This window comes from Lathyrus oleraceus, chromosome 6 (genome assembly GCF_024323335.1).
Source record: "Lathyrus oleraceus cultivar Zhongwan6 chromosome 6, CAAS_Psat_ZW6_1.0, whole genome shotgun sequence".
NCBI classification, from domain to species: Eukaryota; Viridiplantae; Streptophyta; class Magnoliopsida; order Fabales; family Fabaceae; genus Lathyrus; species Lathyrus oleraceus.
Genome location: NC_066584.1, coordinates 163,029,822 through 163,051,566, shown reverse-complemented (window position 1 = coordinate 163,051,566; position 21,745 = coordinate 163,029,822). Strand labels below are relative to the sequence as shown.

Sequence of the window (21,745 nt, the reverse complement as noted above, 5' to 3'; positions counted from 1 at the left end):
CAATGGTGGTATCCGGATTCAGGTGCGTCTCATCATGTTACTCCTGAGGCTTCTAATTTGACTGATTCTGTTTCATTGTCTGGTACTGAGCAAGTCTTCATGGGAAATGGCCAAGGTTTGTCAATCAATTTTGTTGGTTCCATGTTCTTTCCCTTACCAAATAATCCTACCCTATCCCTTACTCTTAACAATCTTTTACTTGTTCCTCATATTACTAAAAACCTGATGAGTGTGAGCAAGTTTGCTCAGGATAACAATGTTTTCTTTGAATTTCACCCAAAATTCTGTGTTGTAAAATCTCAGGCTTCATCTGAAGTATTACTGCGTGGGTCTGTTGGGAGTGATGGCCTTTATAAATTTCCAAATCCTGCCACTCAACTGTCAAAGCTCTCTTCAAGTTCAAATTCCAGTTCTGCTCAATCTATCTCTAAGACTAAGTGTAGTGCTAGCTGTAATGTGTCATGTTCTTCTGTAGCACCCACAAATCATGTTTCCAACTGTTTGTCAAATTGTATCCCTCAATGTATTACTCCTTGTAATTTTGATCAATACAATAATAATACTATGAGCAGTTTTTCCAATTCTCCTTCCCTTAATTCTACTACATACAACACTGAGTTAACTTCTTCTCATTCTAATAGTTCATCATCTATAGCCAATGATAAATATGTTTTATGGCACACTAGGTTAGGGCATCCTAATCACCATGCTCTTGTAGAGGTTTTTAAACTATGCAATCTCCCTATCCTGCCTAAACCATCTACTGAGTTGTGTCATGCTTGCTGTCTAGGAAAATCACATAGGTTACCCTCTACCTTATCTACCACTGTGTATACTCATCCCTTTGAACTTATTGTTTGTGATCTTTGGGGTCCTGCCCCTATGAAGTCTACAGGAGGATACACATATTTTTTAACTTGTGTAGATGCCTTTTCTAGGTTTGTTTGGGTCTTCCCTCTAAGACTCAAGTCTGATACTTTAACTCAGTTCATTCAGTTTAAGAAAATGGTGGAACTGCAGTTTAATTGTCTCATTAAATGTGTTCAAAGTGATGGGGGTGGAGAATTCGGGCCATTTACCAAGTATCTTACAGAATTGGGTATTGTTCATAGATTTACTTGTCCTCACACACATCATCAAAATGGTCTAGTTGAACGCAAACATAGGCATATTGTTGAAACTGGCCTAACTCTTCTTGCTCAATCCACCATTCCTTTGAAATTTTGGGATCATGCCTTTGTCACAGCAGCCTACTTGATTAATAGACTTCCCAGTCCCACGCTTGATAATTGTTCCCCTTATTCTAAACTTCTTAATAAGCCTCCTGATTACTCTACTCTTAAAGTCTTTGGCTGCTCTTGTTATCCCTTTCTTCGTCCCTACAATTCACACAAGTTAGCTTATAGGTCCAAAGAATGTCTCTTCCTTGGATACTCTACAGCTCATAAGGGTTACAAGTGCCTTGCTGCAGATGGACATATTTACATCTCTAAAGATGTCGTGTTCCATGAATCTCACTTCCCTTATTCAACTTTGTTTCCTGCTCAATCCTCCAATTCTGGCCCTTCCTCCTCTACCAATCCCAGTTTCGTTCAGGCAGCCAATCATACTTCCAGTGGTGCTGCCATGTCTTCTCCTTCTGTAGCATCTTCTTCTTCCCCTGCTGTTACTCCAAGTTCTGGTTCTGCTCCTATTTTAAATGAGCAGTCTGTCCATGACCAACCTTCTACTTCAGCCTCAACTTCACCTCCATGTTCTCCTGTCCTAATTATGTCTGATATTGCTGAAGCTAGCACTATTTCTCCTTCTTCCTCTCAAACAATTCTCTCTAAGACTAAGTGTAGTGCTAGCTGTCCCAGTCCTCCTCAGCAAAATCAGCCCTTTGTTAATCCTCATAATGTGCATTCCATGCAAACTAGAGCCAAAAGAGGTATCGTTCAACCTAAACGTCATCCCACACTTCTTTTGACCCATCTGGAACCAACATCAGTTGATCAAGCCTTGGCTGCTCCCCATTGGCATCAGGCAATGAAAGATGAATATCAGGCATTGATGAAAAATCAGACCTGGACATTGGTGAAAGCATCTGATTCTAGAAAGCCTATAGGCTGCAAATGGGTTTTTAGGACCAAAGAAAATCCTGATGGATCCATAAATAAATACAAGGCCAGGTTAGTTGCAAAAGGGTTCCATCAAAGGGCTGGAAGTGATTTTCAGGAGACATTCTCCCCAGTTATCAAGCCTGTCACAGTCAGAGATGTGTTAACTATTGCTGTCACAAATAATTGGGCAATTCAGCAAATTGATGTGAATAATGCTTTTTTAAATGGTACTCTTGAGGATGAGGTCTTTATGCAACAACCTCCTGGTTTTGAATCAACTGATAAATCTCTTGTTTGCAAGTTAAACAAAGCCATTTATGGCTTAAAACAGGCTCCTAGGGCCTGGTTTGACAAACTTAAAAGTGCTCTAATTCAGTATGGGTTTCAGGCTAGTAGATGTGATCCCAGCCTGTTTCTGTTGCATCAAGGAAAACTTCAGATCATGATTCTTGTGTATGTTGATGATATCATCATCACAGGGAATTCTGCCTCATTCATTAACTCCTTGATCAAGCAACTCAATGACAAGTTTTCACTCAAACAGTTGGGAGAGCTGGATTATTTTCTGGGTATTGAAGTGTCTCATTTGTCTAATGGATCATTGCTGTTATCTCAAACCAAATATCTTACTGATCTGCTCTCAAAGGTGAATATGCTAAATGCCAATGGTATGCCCACTCCAATGGTGTCTAGCAGCAAATTGTCAAAGGTTGGTTCTGACACTGTTGATGATCCAACTCAGTTTAGATCAGTTGTTGGTGCCTTGCAGTATGCCACACTGACCAGGCCTGAAATATCATTCTCTATTAATAAAGTGTGTCAGTTTTTGTCCAATCCCTTAGAAGAACATTGGAAGGCAGTCAAGAGAATATTACGGTATTTGAGTGGCACTCTTCAGCATGGTTTGCTTCTGCAACCTGCTGCTATTCAGCAACCTATGCAGTTGCTAGGTTTTTGTGATGCTGACTGGGCTACAGACCCAGATGACAGAAGGTCAACTTCAGGGGCATGTGTGTTCCTTGGACCAAATGTTGTCTCTTGGTGGTCCAAGAAGCAGCAACTTGTAGCAAGATCAAGTGCTGAGGCAGAGTACCGAAGTATGGCTCAGTTAGCTGCTGAATTAATATGGATACAGTTCTTACTTAAGGAACTCCACTGTTCTTTCCAAGTGCCTAAAATACTGTGTGACAACTTAAGCATTGTTACTCTTGCCCATAATCCTGTTCTTCACAATAGAACTAAACATATGGAGCTTGATATCTTCTTTGTGCGTGAAAAAGTTCTCAGCAAAAGTTTGTCTGTGGTTCATGTCCCAGCTCAAGACCAGTGGGCAGACATTCTAACAAAACCTCTTTCTGCTGCAAAATTTGTTCCTCTCAGAGCAAAATTGAAGGTGTTCAACAAGACTGACTTGTTCAAATCGCCATCAGCTTCTAAGGGGGACTAATAGAGTAGTTAGTATCAGTTAGTTAGGCTGGCTGAGCTGTCATTAATTCTGTTACAGCATTCTGTTAGTCTGTTACAACATTCTGTTAGTTTGTTAGCCTATTGCTTACTCTCTATATAAATAGAGAGTTACTTGTATATTTTCATTCAGTGAATACAATATGGGATTTACAATCTACTCAATCCCTCTCCATCTTATCAAACTCTATCAATGAGCCTTTTGAAACAAAGAGATCTCATGGATAAACCAAAATGGGCCTTGTTAACCAAAAAAGTTCCAAAGTGCACATACTATCCCATGCTTCAGTTAATAGCCATAATAGACAAAAGCAACAAGTGTCTTCTTAAGGATCTTAACAGATGAAAATATCATTGAAGACTTGATGTCACCAAGGGCTGAGAAACCCTAAAATAGAGCCTATGCCCTATAACATCCCGTAGTAAATACTAATGAAAGATTTTTCTTTACCCGGACAAAATTGGGGTATGACACCTAGCTACCCGAACGCGTGACCCTACCCCACGTTGATGATTCACCACATGTGTTTGAGGATTTGAGGGCCAAGGAACATCATCACCACCTGCATTGAAGTGTTACCTCCATAGCTAAGTTCGTGACCCATGCTAGAGTAGTTGAGATGTGTTTGAGTTATTGGAGGAAGACCAGGAAGATTGAAGGGAGACATTGGTGTGAATGATGCGTCAAGAAAAGGTTGAAATGATTGTTGTGGTGTTTGGTAGCCATATGGTTGTTACATCATCCATTATGTATGCTTCACTTGCCTGGTCAAGATCCATTCGAGGCCCACTTGTTCATGGTCTATTATGGAGGTTTCTTTGGTCTGTTTAACATTCACTTCTTGGCCTTACATGTTCATCTTTTGTTTGTCTATGTTCATTGGTTCAAACTCATTTCCATGGAATCACAACTTCCACTTGTCTATGTTTATTGGTTCAAGCCCATTTCCATTTTCTAGCATTGCATCTGATCATATCCTCATGTTTAGTCCATGCCTAACCTATTTCATTTGGTCAGTTTCATTCATGCCATTTGCATTGCCATTGTTGTCTGGTCCATAAATCTTTGATTATGACCTAGTTCATTGTACATCTTGGGCCTTGCCAGAGTTTTTGTTTCATGCTTAGAATTGTTCATCCAAGTTATGGTCATGTCCATTGATCCGTGATTAGGTATTCATCAAGTTCATCACTTAGTTTATTCCATGTTGATTCATGTTATCATGTTCATTCATTTCAATATCTTTCATATCCATACAATTCATTTCAAACAATCAATGCATTCAAATATAAAATATCGTTTCATACAATCACATTCAAAGTCCATACATGTACAAAGACTACAAAGTTAACCATTTATACAACAATTGACTTTTGGTTAACAATTGACTTTTTGCGCGACAACCACAACATTTAAAAACAACATTTCTAATTGATTACAACAATCAAACTGATATCATTTGGTCCAAACATCATTTTCGTAGCATCCTTATAATTTTTTACTCGCACCCATCCACGTAAGGCATCGAGTCTCTCAATACTTCTATTTTTTTTTTGCCTTTAGGTATGTTTCCTTCTAACCAACGAATCAACTCGCATCAACGTGGGTTAAGGCCACGCGTTCGGGTAGCTAGGGGATGTGGTACCGGAGGTCGGTTGAGTCATCCTGGTCAACAACATTAGTCTTTATGGTATTCGTATGTAAACGTATATTAATATTAATATCAATTCGTCCGATTTCGACTTTTATCTAAAACATACATTGTTTTTCAAAAAAAAATTACGCAATACACAGAGGCGCCAGACCAATTGGCATCTCCTATCCTTTTTTACACATGGGCGCCAATTGGATTGACAACACTAGGTGCACTAGCCAATCCAATTGGCGCTACCTCTTTAACTTATAGAGCAGCCACCAATTCATCTGGTGCCACCTCTTCAAAGTGGGATAATTTAAGAATTAATCTGAAAAGTGGGTTATTTTGAGATTTTTTTTGAAAAAGTGGATTAGTTGAGTAAAAATTTCTACATTAAGTATGGATGTTTAGAATTTAAATTTGTATTTTGCACTAAAAGTTTAGCTCTGTCTTTTACTTTCTTTTTTCAAAATAAATTAAGTGCTATTTAGTTTTGCCTTGATTTTATTCTTGTTCTAGCAAGAGTTTTTCATATTAGTTAGAAATAATAGCAAACTCACATTTTTATTTATGTTCACATTTTGTCTGTATATTTAAATTTAAATTTAAAATTTAAAGTCATTTACATTTAAATTCACGTTTTATTTTTAATTAACATTTTATTTTTGCACGTTTTTTTTTTACATTTAAAGTTCAAAAATAAGGAAGTCTTAAGCCACATTTATTTTTACAGTAACCAAATTGCACAACAAATAAATAAATGTCGAATGAGTGGGAATCCTCAAATTTATATTTTTTTGTCAGATTTGTTTGCCTTTTGATTCTTCCTTCATCTTTGTTTTCCTTGGAGCAGAGAGTTTTAGCATTGTCCATACATAGATACATAAGCATAACAGGAATATATATATATATATATATATATATATATATATATATATATATATATATATATATATATATATATATATATATATATATATATATATATATATATATATATATATATATATATATATATATATATATATATATATATATCCTAAGTCAAAGTAAAAAGCAAAAACATCAATATAGTAGATCTTTCATTAAACTGTTAAAACATTTTTTGACATAAAAAAAGTTGAATAATTTCTTTACTTTTGTGTCATACGACAACAATATAAACTTTAATGATTTTCCATTATAAACGGGACCATGCCACATATGCAATATAAAAGGAGGGTTTGAAAAATTTTCAAAGAGGAAAATTAAAACAGCCATATAAGAGAACAATACAAATTTTAAACCATGAGGCATTCAAAGATTCTGGGTGCTTGAAGGATTAGCAACATTGCTTGGAAAAACTCCCATTTTGAGGTTGTGTTGGAGTCTTGATTAGAAGTTGGATGGTTATGGTCATTATACTTAGTTTCACCAAATTGATTGACATATTGAACTTTAAATTTAATTAGTAAATATTGTCATTTAATAACTCTGTTGTTAATTAGTATTTTTTTGTCACTTTATTTATTTTTTATTTTTTACTTTTTTTAACTTTGTTTTTCTAGATTAATTTTTGTTAAGAAGATCATACTTCCATCTTCTATTTGATGAGTTTAGTAATTTTTCACATGAAGTAAAAACGATGCAAAATATTTATAGGAAAAAATATTATACTTTTTATAGTGTGGAATAATGTGCATTTGTCTTAAAGCCTAAAAATATCTCATGCAAAACCACAAATCTATTGGGATAAATTACAATCAGCTACACAATATCATCATGGTAGTTGATGTAGAATAGGAGACAGATAATTATTGATATTGAAGAAGTAGGGAGTCTCGATATTTTCTAGATCATCATAATATTTTGTTCTCCAGTTCTCTAGCTGACTCATTACATTTTTTATGTATATTAAAAACCATTACCCCTGCTAGTTCAGTATGCCCATATGTTTCATTCTAATTCCAAGATACATTTCTTCTTTACGGTTTCTCCTATTTGATTTAAAGTGGAAGAACAAACTTCTTTACTAGAGATATCAATGAGGACACTATCCTTAGGTCCATTTTAGGTCTATGGAAAATGTATAAAATAGACCTAAAAAAGAGAAACCAAACACAGTGTCAGAGATGATGACGTGTCTGTATAAAATATGATCGTAGAAGATCCCCACGGTAACCCATGCGCCTTCACGCACCAAAGCAATACCCATCAGGTAGAAGTTTCTCGAACACATAAGAAATGGTTACAAATACACAACGAACAAATCTGCAAGCGCAAATCAAATTTCTCTGCGTCCAAATTCTGCAACGCGATTTCAGAACCAGGTAAAATTTCCATCTCCGACTCTTATATTAATCTGATCCATGATTATTGATTGATTGATTGCATCTAGTATTCTTCAGAAATTTCAGTAAAATTAGTTTATATCTGCATGTAAACCTCATGATTTAATTTTTCTTTTTTTATCGTTAATTATTCTATCAATTATCGTAATTTTGTTTCCTTTGTGGTTGAATTGGTGCTTTAGGGTTGGATTTCATGAAATTATCCATGAGAATTTGGTTTTAAGTAGTTATTTTGAAAGGAAAATGCTGATTTTAAGATCTGTATTTGCTTTCGGATGAAATCGGTGTCGTAGGGTTGATTTTTGCTTAATTTATACTTCTATTAATCAACGTGATTATGTTTAACGAATTCGTTTGTGGGATTGTTGTAGGTGTAACGAGATCAACATGAGGGGAAGAAGCTACAGCTACAGTTACAGTCCGTCACCTCCAAGGTATGGTCGAAGAGAACGCAGTCCTAGTCCTAGGGGCCGCCACGGAGGCAGTTACAGAGGCCATGATAGAGACTTGCCAACAAGTCTTCTGGTCCGGAATCTGCACAAAGATTGCAGGTATTTATAGAAGGATTTCAAAGCTTTACGGTAGTTTTTTATTTTGATTCGTTGTTTATTGTATTTCCATTAAGAAAAATTGTAAGAGAATAATTTTGATAGATGCATGACTCTGAATAGAACAGTATGGTGGAATTATCCATGTTTATTGTATTGCTATTGTGTGGATCAGTATTATGAAGAATTTCTTTTTTTATTATGGTTCCTTATGTTTCTATATTTGGTCCTTTTTTTATGTAATGTAATAAAATAAAAAGTGACTCTTTTAAAGAGGATGATATTGCAGTAGTGTAATTGCTTCTATTTTAGCATGGTATTTAATAGACTGGTTTTGTTTTTTCAACCGTGATTTTTGGTTTTGCAGGCCAAAAGATCTGCACGATCCATTTGGCCAGTTTGGTCCTGTCAAGGATGTATATCTGCCTCGTGATTATTACACTGGGTGAGTATATACTTGTCTGTAACATAGCTGATAGCTTTTATAGCTTATTTTGTTTTCTGAGAGCATAGCTTGAGGCTTGGATTTTATTTAAACACGGCACATGTCGAAGTTGCTCTACTGTGAAGTTGTGTCTGACTGTTGTAAAATTATGGGTTGTTTTCTTCTAATGTTGCCAATTTGTTATAACTTATAAGTAACCTGGAATTTGTAATCCATTCATTTTATGGGAATTTGGCTTTTTCTTTTATTGAAAGTGTTGAAGACAAGAATGAAGTAATAAGAGTGTCGTGTTGAAGTCAAGAATAAAGTAATAAGAGTGTCATTTTGAAGACATCACCAAGTAGTAAGACTTGAAGTTCAGGGTGATGTTAGTTTTCCGAAGGTTGAGTTTGAATTGGTTATGAAGAAGTTCAAGTCTTGAAGATTTTCATCTCAATATTTTGGCACCTACAAGGTTAGAATTGTGTGGTGTTTATTATTGAATTATGCGGAGACTTGAGAGTCTGACTTGTGTTGGAGACGGGGTCCCATTTGTGAATAATGAATATCTGCAACCCACACTACTTCAGTATGCTGTTGTGTTCATTTGTTGCGCCATGCATATCTTCATGTATATCTTGTCTTAATGCTTTTGGATCTTATATTCCAGGGAGCCAAGGGGTTTCGGGTTTGTTCAATTTGTGGACCCAGCTGATGCTGCAGATGCAAAATATCACATGGATGGTCAAATTCTTCTTGGTCGTGAGTTAACTGTGGTGTTTGCTGAAGAAAACAGAAAGAAACCTCAAGAAATGAGAGCAAGAGAACGGGGAAGGTAAGGATGTAAAGTTTGTAATTAAATCATGCATCATTGCGTCCCTTTGAAACTGCATTTTTTGTAGTCTATTCTCCTTTATTAAGTATTTCACATTTCTCATTCAATCTATTCCTTTGAAATTGCATTTCTTTTAGTCTATTCTCATTTACTAAGTACTAGCATTTCACATTTCTCATTCAATCTATCCCTGGGATAGATCATATGATTATAGGAGATCCCCACGTCGCTATTCACCATGCTATGCACAAACATATTCTCCTAGTCCAGACTATTCCCCTTCTCCAAGACAAAGGCGATACCCGAGATATTCCAGGTTTGTTATTGCATTAGTTTTTTACTCAATTCTATTTTGTGGCATAAGGGATTTGCTGTGTTTCATTCTTAGTAAGGCCCGTTCTGTCATAATTCAGGTCAATTTCACCAAGAGACGGAAGGTATAGGAGGGAATCATACTCCAGATCTCCTTATGCATCAAGAAGCCCCAGAAGAAGTAGGAGTTACAGCAGGAGCATGAGTCGTAGTCCAGGATACTCTAGGTGATTTAACTTGACAAGCTTGGTTAATGTGAGAGATGATATTCTAATTTTTATGTCATTTCTAAAGATGCTTGTGTTTAGTGCTTCAATGTTGTTAATTGATATGGTAGTAGTAAGGAAATGTCGTAGTTTTGGTTATGCTCTATACTTGGCCTTTTTTTTTTCAAATCAAAATGTCTATTGGATCAAGTAATTTGCGTGCTTTTTCTACCTTCAATTCTTGTTTGCCAATTTCACAAGTGATTATTTTTGCAGAGCAAATTATAGTTTGTCTATTTTGCAATGCAGTAGTGTGCTATGGTTAACAGACACGAAGTAAAAAGTTTGTTTAATAAATAAAAGGAATTGCTTTTTCTATCTATGGTTACTCCCACACCCATAGTGAAAAATTAAAATTATCTTTGAAATTTAGAAATGTATTTTTGGGCACATTCTAATTCACACAATAGAAATATATAAAAATATATACAAGTTTCATTAAAACATTTCTACAATGTACTTTATTATTTAGTTTTATTGAAGATGTGATCAATATTTTTATATTTGAGTTGGAATTATTATTCAAATTCATATTTTGAGTTGTTTATATTATTTAAATTCATATTTTGAGTTCTATTTATTATTTAAATAGATTATTTAGAATATATTTCAGTGTAAAACCACTTCATATTATCATTCAATTTAAATTAATTATTTTGACACATAAGCATGAAAGATGAGAGAGCAAAATGTGGAAAAAATATTTATTAGACAATTTAATTATAATATATTATGTGTCAAAACTCAGAAGTATTAATTTTTAAGGGTAATGCTAACTTGTGTTCTTTAAGAATTAAATGACGAAATATTGTCTTGGAAATTGTGCATTGACTTTAATAAAAATATATAATTAATTTTTGAATTATATCTTTCAATACAAATTTTTTATAAATAGATTTTTTAACTTGTATCCTAGGACACAAGTTAGCATTATCCAATTTTTAATTAGATGAAAATGGTTTTATATTAATAATGTATTCTAATTAATCTCTTATTTAAAATGTTTGAAGTGTATATGAAATTTTGAGATTGTTTTATATTATTAATTTTAATATAATTTGATTTTGAAAAAATAATTTTTTTTATTAAAAAAGTTGATTTTATTAAATAGATGGTGGCGATGATATTTGAATTCAACTTCGACTCATTTGAGATGAGCTTGAGTTTTGATCCCTCGTATTTGGAATGGAGATTGTTTGGGGATTTAGGTTTAAGATTAGGGGAGGTAAAAAATCGTTTTCGTCATGTCCTGTTGTCATGTCTATACATAACAATTAAATTTTCACTTGTTTTCAGCTCAAATTCATCGAATTGTATCTTCTCATGGTTGTCAATTGAGGATGAACGATAATAGAGTTTTATAACTTTTTGATTGTCTTAGTATATATTCTTTAATATTAATTGTAGATTGACAAGACGAGGTGATTTCTTAGAACTTAAATTGAAGTAGACAAAAATGAGGTATGCACACTCAAATATTTTGTATGTTCTTTGTGTGTGTGTGCTAACAAGTTTAGTGACACTCATATTTATACAAGTTTTAGATTAATATGAATATTATAAATTCAATATTGTTTTAGAAAATATTTCTGAGACATACTTTAGGATACATTCTGGTTCATTTGTGAAATTCTGGTGTAGTCAGAATTCAGATGTTATCCACCACGACATGACATCTGATCTAACATTGTAACTAATACAGCAAGATAGTTATTAACCACTGTACTAATATGCACAGGTTCACAGATGTCACGACATCTCATTCTATGTCGCCCTAGAATGTATGAACCCCTGGTTCTGTGCTTCAGGAAGAAAGACTCAACAGAAGTCAAACCTAGCACTCACTTCAGTTGTTTTCTTCCATAGTTATCAGCATGATGTCTTACTGTTGATTTGAACATCATCTGTTACAGCATTACAGGTTTATCTTATTTTATAACTGGCACAATTATAACATGCAAAAGGTAAAAACACAAGTAATTGTTAACCCAGTTCGGTGCAACATCACCTACGTCTGGGGGCATACCAAGCCAGGAAGAAGATCCACTATTAGTAGTATCAATTCAAAGCTAAACTCACACGTTTACAACTTATCACTTAATCCCTACCCAATGCAATCTATACCTAGGAACTCCTAGATAGAAACCTCCAGTTTCCATTCCTATCACTACAATCACAATGTAATGCTAACCAACTTGAACTTGCTTCACAGCTTCGTTCAAGCACATAATCACTCTTGCCTACAGGCTTGAGTTACAAAAACTCTCAGCTTTTACCACTGAGAAACACATGGTAACCATCCCACAGGTTGGGAGGTTTACCTTACACACACCCCTAAAAATTCATTCTAGGAGGCTTACAAAGACTAGATTACAATCAGCTATTTATAACCTAATCACCCAAGTGGATTTGGGCCTTCAGAAATCGCAGCAAACTTCTCCTTTGCTGTTACAACATCAGCAGAAACTTTCTGCTACAAACAAGGTCTTCAATCTTTTAGTTCCTAAAATATCTCCAAATTTAGTTCCTAAAATATCTCCATATTTAGTTCCTAAAATATCTCCACATTTAGTTCCTAAAATATCTCAAGACCTCCACAAATAATGCCACATAGGATTCTAACTAATTTCCACATATTAGTGTGCTAACAAATAGGCTATTTGTTAGGTTCCTTAATTGTAGCTTGGTTGTTGGTTTCCTGGATTTTCTCTAAGCTGTCGACTTCCTGAAGAATAGCCCAAGAAAAAGCTGAAACAGAAAACTGCACAACCTACAATTTAGCATATGCTGTCAGGCATGAATGTCACGACATTCAGCTTGACATCAAGGTCCATATGCTGAGTCTGTTTTTCCAGAAAACAGACTGTACAATTTTGCTGACCTGTACATGATCAAAATGACCATACTACAGTAACAGCTTACATTAATAAATGTTAAAGTGTCCAACTTAACATTTACACATTTGGCCTTAAGTTAGTTCTGTTATTCTCTTGAAGAACAAACTAAGTTACATGCTGAAGTATAGCAGAACACCACTCTGCCTAATCTTCAGTAGCTGCTGTCAATGATGAATGTCACAACATCCAGTTTGACATTCAGTCAGTAGGCCTTATGCCAGGTCTGGTTCTTCCTTGATAACCAGACTGCAAATGAATACTAAGTTCTAACAGAACTTCTGTTCCTTAGTATCTGTTGACAGGTATGAATGTCACAACATTCAATAATCCTGTGTTAGCTAGTCCTGTAGTAACTACAATGTAGTCACATATACATGTCATGACATCAGTCAAGACATTAGTGTTTTACCATATAATGCAGCCAATCAAACACCTACAAACTCCCCCTTTGGCAAATTTTTGGCTAAAACACTTTGATCCCCATAACAGAGTTCATAGCAGCGGAATAATACTAGCTAATACACTCAGAGTGGCAGCACACTCACACACATGGAAGTTAAATAAAAACTTCACATAGCAGCACACACATATTAGAAGTTGCACCTAAACTTCAACATCAGCTGCAGGGGGGAATCTTCAGATCTGTCATGAGAGTCTGTTGTAGAGACCCACTCTGTTTGTCAGGGGTATTGGTGGTTATTACTCCCCCTTTTTGTCAAAAATGTTGCCAAAGCCAACAACATAGCCAGAGCACACTGACAGAGTTCCAGACTTGGTTTTACTTCACAGTTTCAACCAAGTTCACATCCACTTGATCTTGCTTCACAGCTTCGATCAAGTAATCACCCACTTTTGCTTTACAGTAGGTACAGCCATATCAGATTCCAAGACTTTGAGTCTGACATCTTGATCCACTCCTGCATGAACACTTTCTTGAACTCCAGCAGGCACATAAGATATCTTATGTTAAGACATCTTGTGAATACTCTGTCCTTTTTGTTAACAAGGCAAACTATCAGCAGTTTAAACCACATAATAGTAGTTTAGTCAGGAGCAAAAACAATTACTAGTTATGGCTACTAGTAATACACACATGCACAAGGGTACTTCTTCTCCCCCTAAATCTGTGCATTCATCAAATAACAGCTGCTGTAACTCCAGCACCTGTACCAGCCAGAATGTCCTACTGGCATATGCTTCCATATTGTCATGACATCCGGTCAGACATTCTTCTGCTCACTCAGCCTTGACACATACCTTGTTATCCCACTATCTAACAGGTTTCCAAACCTTGTTATCTGAGAACACATAGACCACAAGCTTGATGATTACTTGCAGTGCAAGGACAGAACTCCCCCTGTCATGAACAACCCATTCTCCTCTTGAAGCTTGGAGATCACACATGGGCATATCCAACATCCCAAAGTTGGACCTTCACATACTTCCTAATTCAAAGAGACTCCAGACCACTTGATGAATGGAAAACATAAGACGCATCTTCATGTCTTCAAGAGCACACCCTCTGTTCAACCCTCTTAGCTGAACACATTCACACTCTGTGTCAATCTCTCTTCTAACCAGAACAGAAGACCACTTCACAAGATGTTCTAACATCAGCTGGGACATCCTTCATAACAGGACAAGGCACACCATCTGATAGTCTTCAGATATCACTGAGTCACCGGGTTGATCAAGAAGAACCCAGACATACCTTAGGACATATACATTTTCATCCCATTACAAGAGATAATCTTCCATAGATAGCTCAGAACTCCTACCACAAGCTCCAAGGGATGAATAGAAAACACCTCCTTTAGTCTTCAACTTACTACTTTTCTGCTCAAAAGTAATTTGTCTCAGACTTTCCTCAAGAATAATCAGCTGCCATATGGATTATCTTGATTCTTCGAACTCACTCCTGAGATAGACCAAATGCCACTGGTTGATTACCTCCTTCATGAATCCTCATATGAAAAGGTCAAATGCTGCTTTTTGACCTCCCCAAGTTTATCAGACTTCTCCCAAAGATATTCTGACCTTCCAAGTGAGACTTGAACTTCAAGCTTTTTGAAGTATCCAATCTACAACCCTGTAGACCTTTCTATCTCAAGTTGATGTGCCACTTCACCAACTAAGAATCTGATGTTGAACCAAATGTCACAACATTGTGTTTTGACATCCAGCTGTTGAATTCAGCTCCTTCTTCTGCCACTTGAAAGAACTTCCTCCCTTCACAGAACAAGAGTTCAATGTTCTCATAGACTTGATTGTGGAACCAAGTTTGAGTAAACAACCTCCATCCTGCAGGTTTGCAGTTAAGTCATCCAAGCTCACACCTTGATGAATCCCTGCTTCTTCTCCAAAGACATCAGACACTCTGATGTATGAGTCTTCAGAAGGACCAGTTAGAAACTAACCCTTCAGCTCTACCAAGGATTCCACATCCTAAGGCAAGGCTGTTTCCATGATGTCAAGACTGCTGCCACTTGTTCTTGACTTCACAGTGTGCATAAGCTAATGCACTTCCTTACCTAGATCAGAAATAAACTGATCCAAGTAACCACCATCAAGACTATGATGTCTTCTTCTTCTTGTACATACCAAGGCTGAACATGTTTCTTGCCAGGAAACCTTTTCAGAGATCATATGCTTTTGCTGCCACCAAAGAGATAGATCATAAGCCAATGTACTGTCCTTCCTGTGATTCTGCACAGGGTCTTGAAGAAGTGATGTTCCAACATCTTTAAGAACATCAGTTATCTTGAGCTCCAAGGATAATCAATTAAACACTTGCACTTGGCACAAGTAGACATTGATCTTAAATCCTTTCCCAATCATCCCTTCAGATACTTCCACCATAAGAATACTTTGAAAATACTCTTCTTGTGTCAACATCTTCTGCTTGCAAGCACCTAGACAATTTTGAAAGTCTTCCCAGATTAAATCCACCCTTAGGAATGAGAGAGATGAATTCTTCCTTGCAAATGTGTCACACAACCACCAGAACCCATGTGACACAGGTCAACAGCCAACCAGACCCTAGGCTGACCAGACTTGAGGAGGTTAACCAAAACTCCCCCTCAACTTAACAATCATGGATACTCCACACCAATATCCATGCATTGTACCCATATGTCTCAACATGACATACACTATCCCTACCAGTGGCAACTAACTCCTCCAATCAGACTCCAGCTGACCATAAGTACTAGTGAGACACACAATACCAGTCGATAGTAGTTATGCATTGCCAGGGCATACTACTTCAACCAACCTCTGAATCTTCATATTCTTACTCCTTGACAGAACTGCCACTTCTGCACGTGGTGTTTGAATAACATGATTCATGGTTCCAATCCTCGTAGATGATACAGCACTCAGGTTACCCCATTATTGACTGCTAACATCCAGGGGACTTGTCTTCCAACACAGCATAGTACTTCAGGGAACACCTATCCAGCCCTGCTCAATCTACAGGAATATGCCAAACAGCAGGAGATTGCACACTGCCACATCTCAACCAGCTCAACTTTTAGAGATCAGACTTCTAAAGGTGACCTTCTTGAGCACACATACAGTTGACCCTTCCCTTGTCAACTTAGCACACACAGATGTCTCCTCTTCCAGGTCAGGAGTAGGTTCCAAACAGAAGTATCCCTTTGTTTGATACCTAAAAACATCTGCTCTTCAACCAGTAGCTGCATACTTGTTGAACAACATGTTCTAACATCGCATAGAACATTAGTTCCACCTCCTTGGAACAAACCTTCCTTGAAGGTCTTCAAGGTCTTCATACACCCTACTCAAGTGAGTAAAAGAATCAGTGATTAAGTGATTCTTACCATCCTGAAGTGAGAACGTCATGATGAGTGGACTTGAGGGGACTCAAGTATCTTTGACATCTTCAGTAGATTATGATGAGATCTTGAATACAGCAGCCTTACATCCACATGAGGGGAAACAACATCAGAGTTTGAGTTTTGCCAGGTATTATGCAGCGGAAATCATAATACAACTCAACCTATGAACACACACTTCACCAGATCAGCCTCCAAGACCATACCACGTTTGAATGTGATTCAATACTGGCACAGCTGTCCCACACACAGGCCAATTGCCACCCTCCAGAGACAGGTACACACCATTCCTGTCATGAACAGTCCATCCACCTACTTCAAGGGACCATTCAGGGAAAGTACAGAACCTTTCACAGGTTCCAACATTAGTACTACCATAACTTCTTGCAAGATACCAGAAAGTATCACCCATGGATCTCATCCAGAGACAGAACAGGATGCCTGCTCTGATACCAATTGAAATTCTGGTGTAGTCAGAATTCAGATGTTATCCACCACGACATGACATCTGATCTAACATTGTAACTAATACAGCAAGATAGTTATTAACCACTGTACTAATATGCACAGGTTCACAGATGTCACGACATCTCATTCTATGTCGCCCTAGAATGTATGAACCCCTGGTTCTGTGCTTCAGGAAGAAAGACTCAACAGAAGTCAAACCTAGCACTCACTTCAGTTGTTTTCTTCCATAGTTATCAGCATGATGTCTTACTGTTGATTTGAACATCATCTGTTACATCATTACAGGTTTACCTTATTTTATAACTGGCACAATTATAACATGCAAAAGGTAAAAACACAAGTAATTGTTAACCCAGTTCGGTGCAACATCACCTACGTCTGGGGGCATACCAAGCCAGGAAGAAGATCCACTATTAGTAGTATCAATTCAAAGCTAAACTCACCCGTTTACAACTTATCACTTAATCCCTACCCAATGCAATCTATACCTAGGAACTCCTAGATAGAAACCTCCAGTTTCCATTCCTATCACTACAATCACAATGTAATGCTAACCAACTTGAACTTGCTTCACAGCTTCGTTCAAGCACATAATCACTCTTGCCTACAGGCTTGAGTTACAAAAACTCTCAGCTTTTACCACTGAGAAACACATGGTAACCATCCCACAGGTTGGGAGGTTTACCTTACACACACCCCTAAAAATTCATTCTAGGAGGCTTACAAAGACTAGATTACAATCAGCTATTTATAACCTAATCACCCAAGTGGATTTGGGCCTTCAGAAATCGCAGCAAACTTCTCCTTTGCTGTTACAACATCAGCAGAAACTTTCTGCTACAAACAAGGTCTTCAATCTTTTAGTTCCTAAAATATCTCCAAATTTAGTTCCTAAAATATCTCCATATTTAGTTTCTAAAATATCTCCACATTTAGTTCCTAAAATATCTCAAGACCTCCACAAATAATGCCACATAGGATTCTAACTAATTTCCACATATTAGTGTGCTAACAAATAGGCTATTTGTTAGGTTCCTTAATTGTAGCTTGGTTGTTGGTTTCCTGGATTTTCTCTAAGCTGTTGACTTCCTGAAGAATAGCCCAAGAAAAAGCTGAAACCGAAAACTGCACAACCTACAATTTAGCATATGCTGTCAGGCATGAATGTCACGACATTCAGCTTGACATCAAGGTCCATATGCTGAGTCTGTTTTTCCAGAAAACAGACTGTACAATTTTGCTGACCTGTACATGATCAAAATGACCATACTACAGTAACAGCTTACATTAATAAATGTCAAAGTGTCCAACTTAACATTTACACATTTGGCCTTAAGTTAGTTCTGTTATTCTCTTGAAGAACAAACTAAGTTACATGCTGAAGTATAGCAGAACACCACTCTGCCTAATCTTCAGTAGCTGCTGTCAATGATGAATGTCACAACATCCAGTTTGACATTCAGTCAGTAGGCCTTATGCCAGGTCTGGTTCTTCCTTGATAACCAGACTGCAAATGAATACTAAGTTCTAACAGAACTTCTGTTCCTTAGTATCTGTTGACAGGTATGAATGTCACAGCATTCAATAATCCTGTGTTAGCTAGTCCTGCAGTAACTACAATGTAGTCACATATACATGTCATGACATCAGTCAAGACATTAGTGTTTTACCATATAATGCAGCCAATCAAACACCTACAATTTGGTGAAATTAAGGTGAGTTCGGAAATGCATTTTTTGAATAAATCACTGATATCATTTTTTTAAAATTGTTTGGGAATTTATGTTTGAGTTTAGGGAAGGTAAAAATCGTCGTTGTCTCGTCCTATTGTCATGCCTATACATAACAGTTAAATTCTCATTTGTCTCCAATTCAAATTCATTGATTGTATCTTTATATTCATGTCAATTGAGGATGAACGATAATAGAGCTTCACAACTCTTCGATTGTCTCAATATAAAATTTTTAGTGTAATTTTAGATCGACAAGACGAGGTGATTTCTGAGAACTTAAATTGAAAGGGAGGTTTCTCGCCTTTGAAGTAGACAAAAATGAGATATGCACACTCAAACATTTTGTATGTTCTTTGTGTGTTTATGCTAACAAGTTTAGTGACACTCATATATATACACGTTTTAAATTAATATGGAATTAGAAATTCAATTTTGTTTCAGAGAATGTATCAGAGACGTACGTACTTTCAGATGCATTTTAGTTCATTTAGAGAAATTAGGGTGAGTTCGAAATTGCATTTTTGAATAAACCACTTCAATCATTTTTGAAAAAATATGAGGTGAGTTTGAAAAAGTATTTTTGGAACAGAACCTGTTATGAAACACAAAAATGGTGAAAATTTTACAAAACTGCAATCAACATTAAAATATATGAAAATGTATACAGTTTACTTTGTTAATATTAACCCACTGCATACAAAACATGTTTAACCACCTAAATACATTGTTGGAGAAGAAATAAAATGAATCAACTCCCGTGTCATCGCCTAAATTTTGTATATATGGAAGGTTTCTTAATTGACTTTTATTTATTTGATTCTCTTTCAATTTCGTTCAACTTGGTATAATTTAATAACACTATAACATCTAATAGTTCTTAATTTCCAATTAATAACTCATGTCCAACTTAGCTTCATCAGAATCAATCATCATCTAACAATTCAAATTGTTTATTAATCTATACAATAATGGTAACAGAGCTGACATTGCTGGCTCTAACCATCCACTTCGTACCAGTTGAATAAGTTAACATAAGCATTTCCAAATTGCCCTGCACCCATCAAACAATTTATGAGCATATAAACAACATCAATCCAGCATTACAGTCCAATTAAATAACATGGTTTTTCAGTTTAACTAACAACATGAAGCATAGGTGGCCATGATATCACAATCTATAACCTTGCTCTAATTTTGACCTACAAATTATAACAACAGTTGACATCAGCCGCATCAGCTATGATATCACAATCCATGACCTGCTCTAATTCTATTTCCGAGTTAGCAATTTACAGTTTCATCAATTAACCAATTAACACCCGATTCAAGCTCACCATATTTTTTTCAAGCCAACTTCAATTATCATTAGCTGCATAACAAATAATCACTAGAAGAAAATGGGCAAATACTCTTACAAAGTTTACATTCACATAACACAATTAACAATCCATTGCTAACACATTTAATTAGTTCCACTGATTTCGGGTTAATCTATACTAACTCATTCACTCCATTGATTAATTAAGAATTCCTACCAACTTCATCAGTTAATAACACAACAATTAACAACACCACAGAGCCAATTGAACACTAACATGTAACAGTCACTAACAGCAAATTCAACCTCACTCTCTGAATTAACTTAATGCTCAGTTAACTAATAACAACTAGCTGCAGAACTTGACATTAATCAAAACAAACTAACAACATAACATTGAATTTCATAAAACAGTTCATTTAAAATTTTCATTTCATTTAAATTCCAATTTCTAACTAACTCTTACATCTCTAACTGACAGTGAATTACAATAGGATTTTAGGTGAATTTCAATTGAATTTCTAATAGATTTCAGATTCATTCCCTATATAATCACAAGCTCTCTGCAAATTCAGGGATCCCTGATTCTTCTTCCCTCACTCATAATTCTTTCTAAAACTCTCTCTGTATCACACTCTTACCCTCACTCATAGCTCCTTCTACCACTCCATTAAAGCTTCACATTGAAGCTTCAATGGAGTAGATCTCAACCTTGCATCACTCTCCATCACTCACAATCACAACATCAACACCACAACGCGAATAAGCAAAAAGGAGTAGAAGAGTTGCAAGAGAAGCTGAGCAAGGAGGATAACGTTACCTGGATTCTTTTCCACCAGACAAAGAACCACCGGAGTTGCTCCGGTAGGTAAACATTTCTGCGCATTTTCTTCAATCCTTCGTCATCAGAATGTAATGTAGAGCTCCAAGGATCAAAGCACTCTCAAAAGAGGCTTTGCTTTTTGATTTTCTCTTAATTTCTGGATTTGGTATTTTTAGGGTTCATACATTTTGATTCGGTTTAGATTTAAGGTTGAAATTAAGGCAGATTGTTGATGAATATGGAAAGAGGAGGGTGAGACGAATAAAATGGGGTAGGTTTTTGTGATTTAGGACCCCGTCGCCGCCGGTGGCGACTTCTGGCGCAGAGGAGGTGCTGTGTTCCGACAAGGTTAGTTGAAGTAAGGTGCACGATCTGAACATGATGAATGATCTCGGTAGGCCTCACTGACCCCTATCTTCATGGATTTGGGTGGGTGTCCTTGGGCTTCAAGCCCATGTAAATTACTTAACTCACCCCCATTCCACCTGCATCCCCCCTCCTGAATGAGTTCCACAATTGTGGGCTTGGTCTTTCAAGCCCAAGCAAAACTTCTGCCTCACACCTCCTTCAAATTTCATACCCCTGTCTCATTTCAATTTAATTCCTTTTTATTATTTTTTAATTGATTTGTTCACAATTTTAAATTATGATTTATGATTGTGTGAACTGAAATCATTTTATTAGAATTATGTTAATTTAGTTTAGCTAAATCTTTTTTTATCATGTAACAT

General features: G+C 36.3%; 1 protein-coding gene and 1 long non-coding RNA gene across 2 annotated transcripts; one reads left to right on the top strand and one right to left on the bottom strand.

Moving 5' to 3' along the window:
• Positions 1-7,259: 7,259 nt before the first annotated feature.
• LOC127092192 (serine/arginine-rich SC35-like splicing factor SCL33) lies at positions 7,260-10,068 on the top strand. The gene is made up of 6 exons (XM_051031019.1): positions 7,260-7,512; positions 7,905-8,084; positions 8,449-8,526; positions 9,176-9,340; positions 9,540-9,656; positions 9,754-10,068. Exons 1-6 carry the CDS (start codon positions 7,427-7,429, stop codon positions 9,881-9,883), a joined length of 756 nt encoding a protein of 251 aa, XP_050886976.1. The 5' UTR covers positions 7,260-7,426; the 3' UTR covers positions 9,884-10,068.
• Positions 10,069-19,734: 9,666 nt separating this feature from the next.
• LOC127097227 (uncharacterized) lies at positions 19,735-21,410 on the bottom strand. The gene is made up of 2 exons (XR_007792952.1): positions 21,012-21,410; positions 19,735-19,924 (listed from the first exon to the last, which is right to left on the bottom strand). It is a non-coding gene; the product is annotated as an uncharacterized LOC127097227 (long non-coding RNA).
• Between the last annotated feature and the right edge of the window lie 335 nt (positions 21,411-21,745).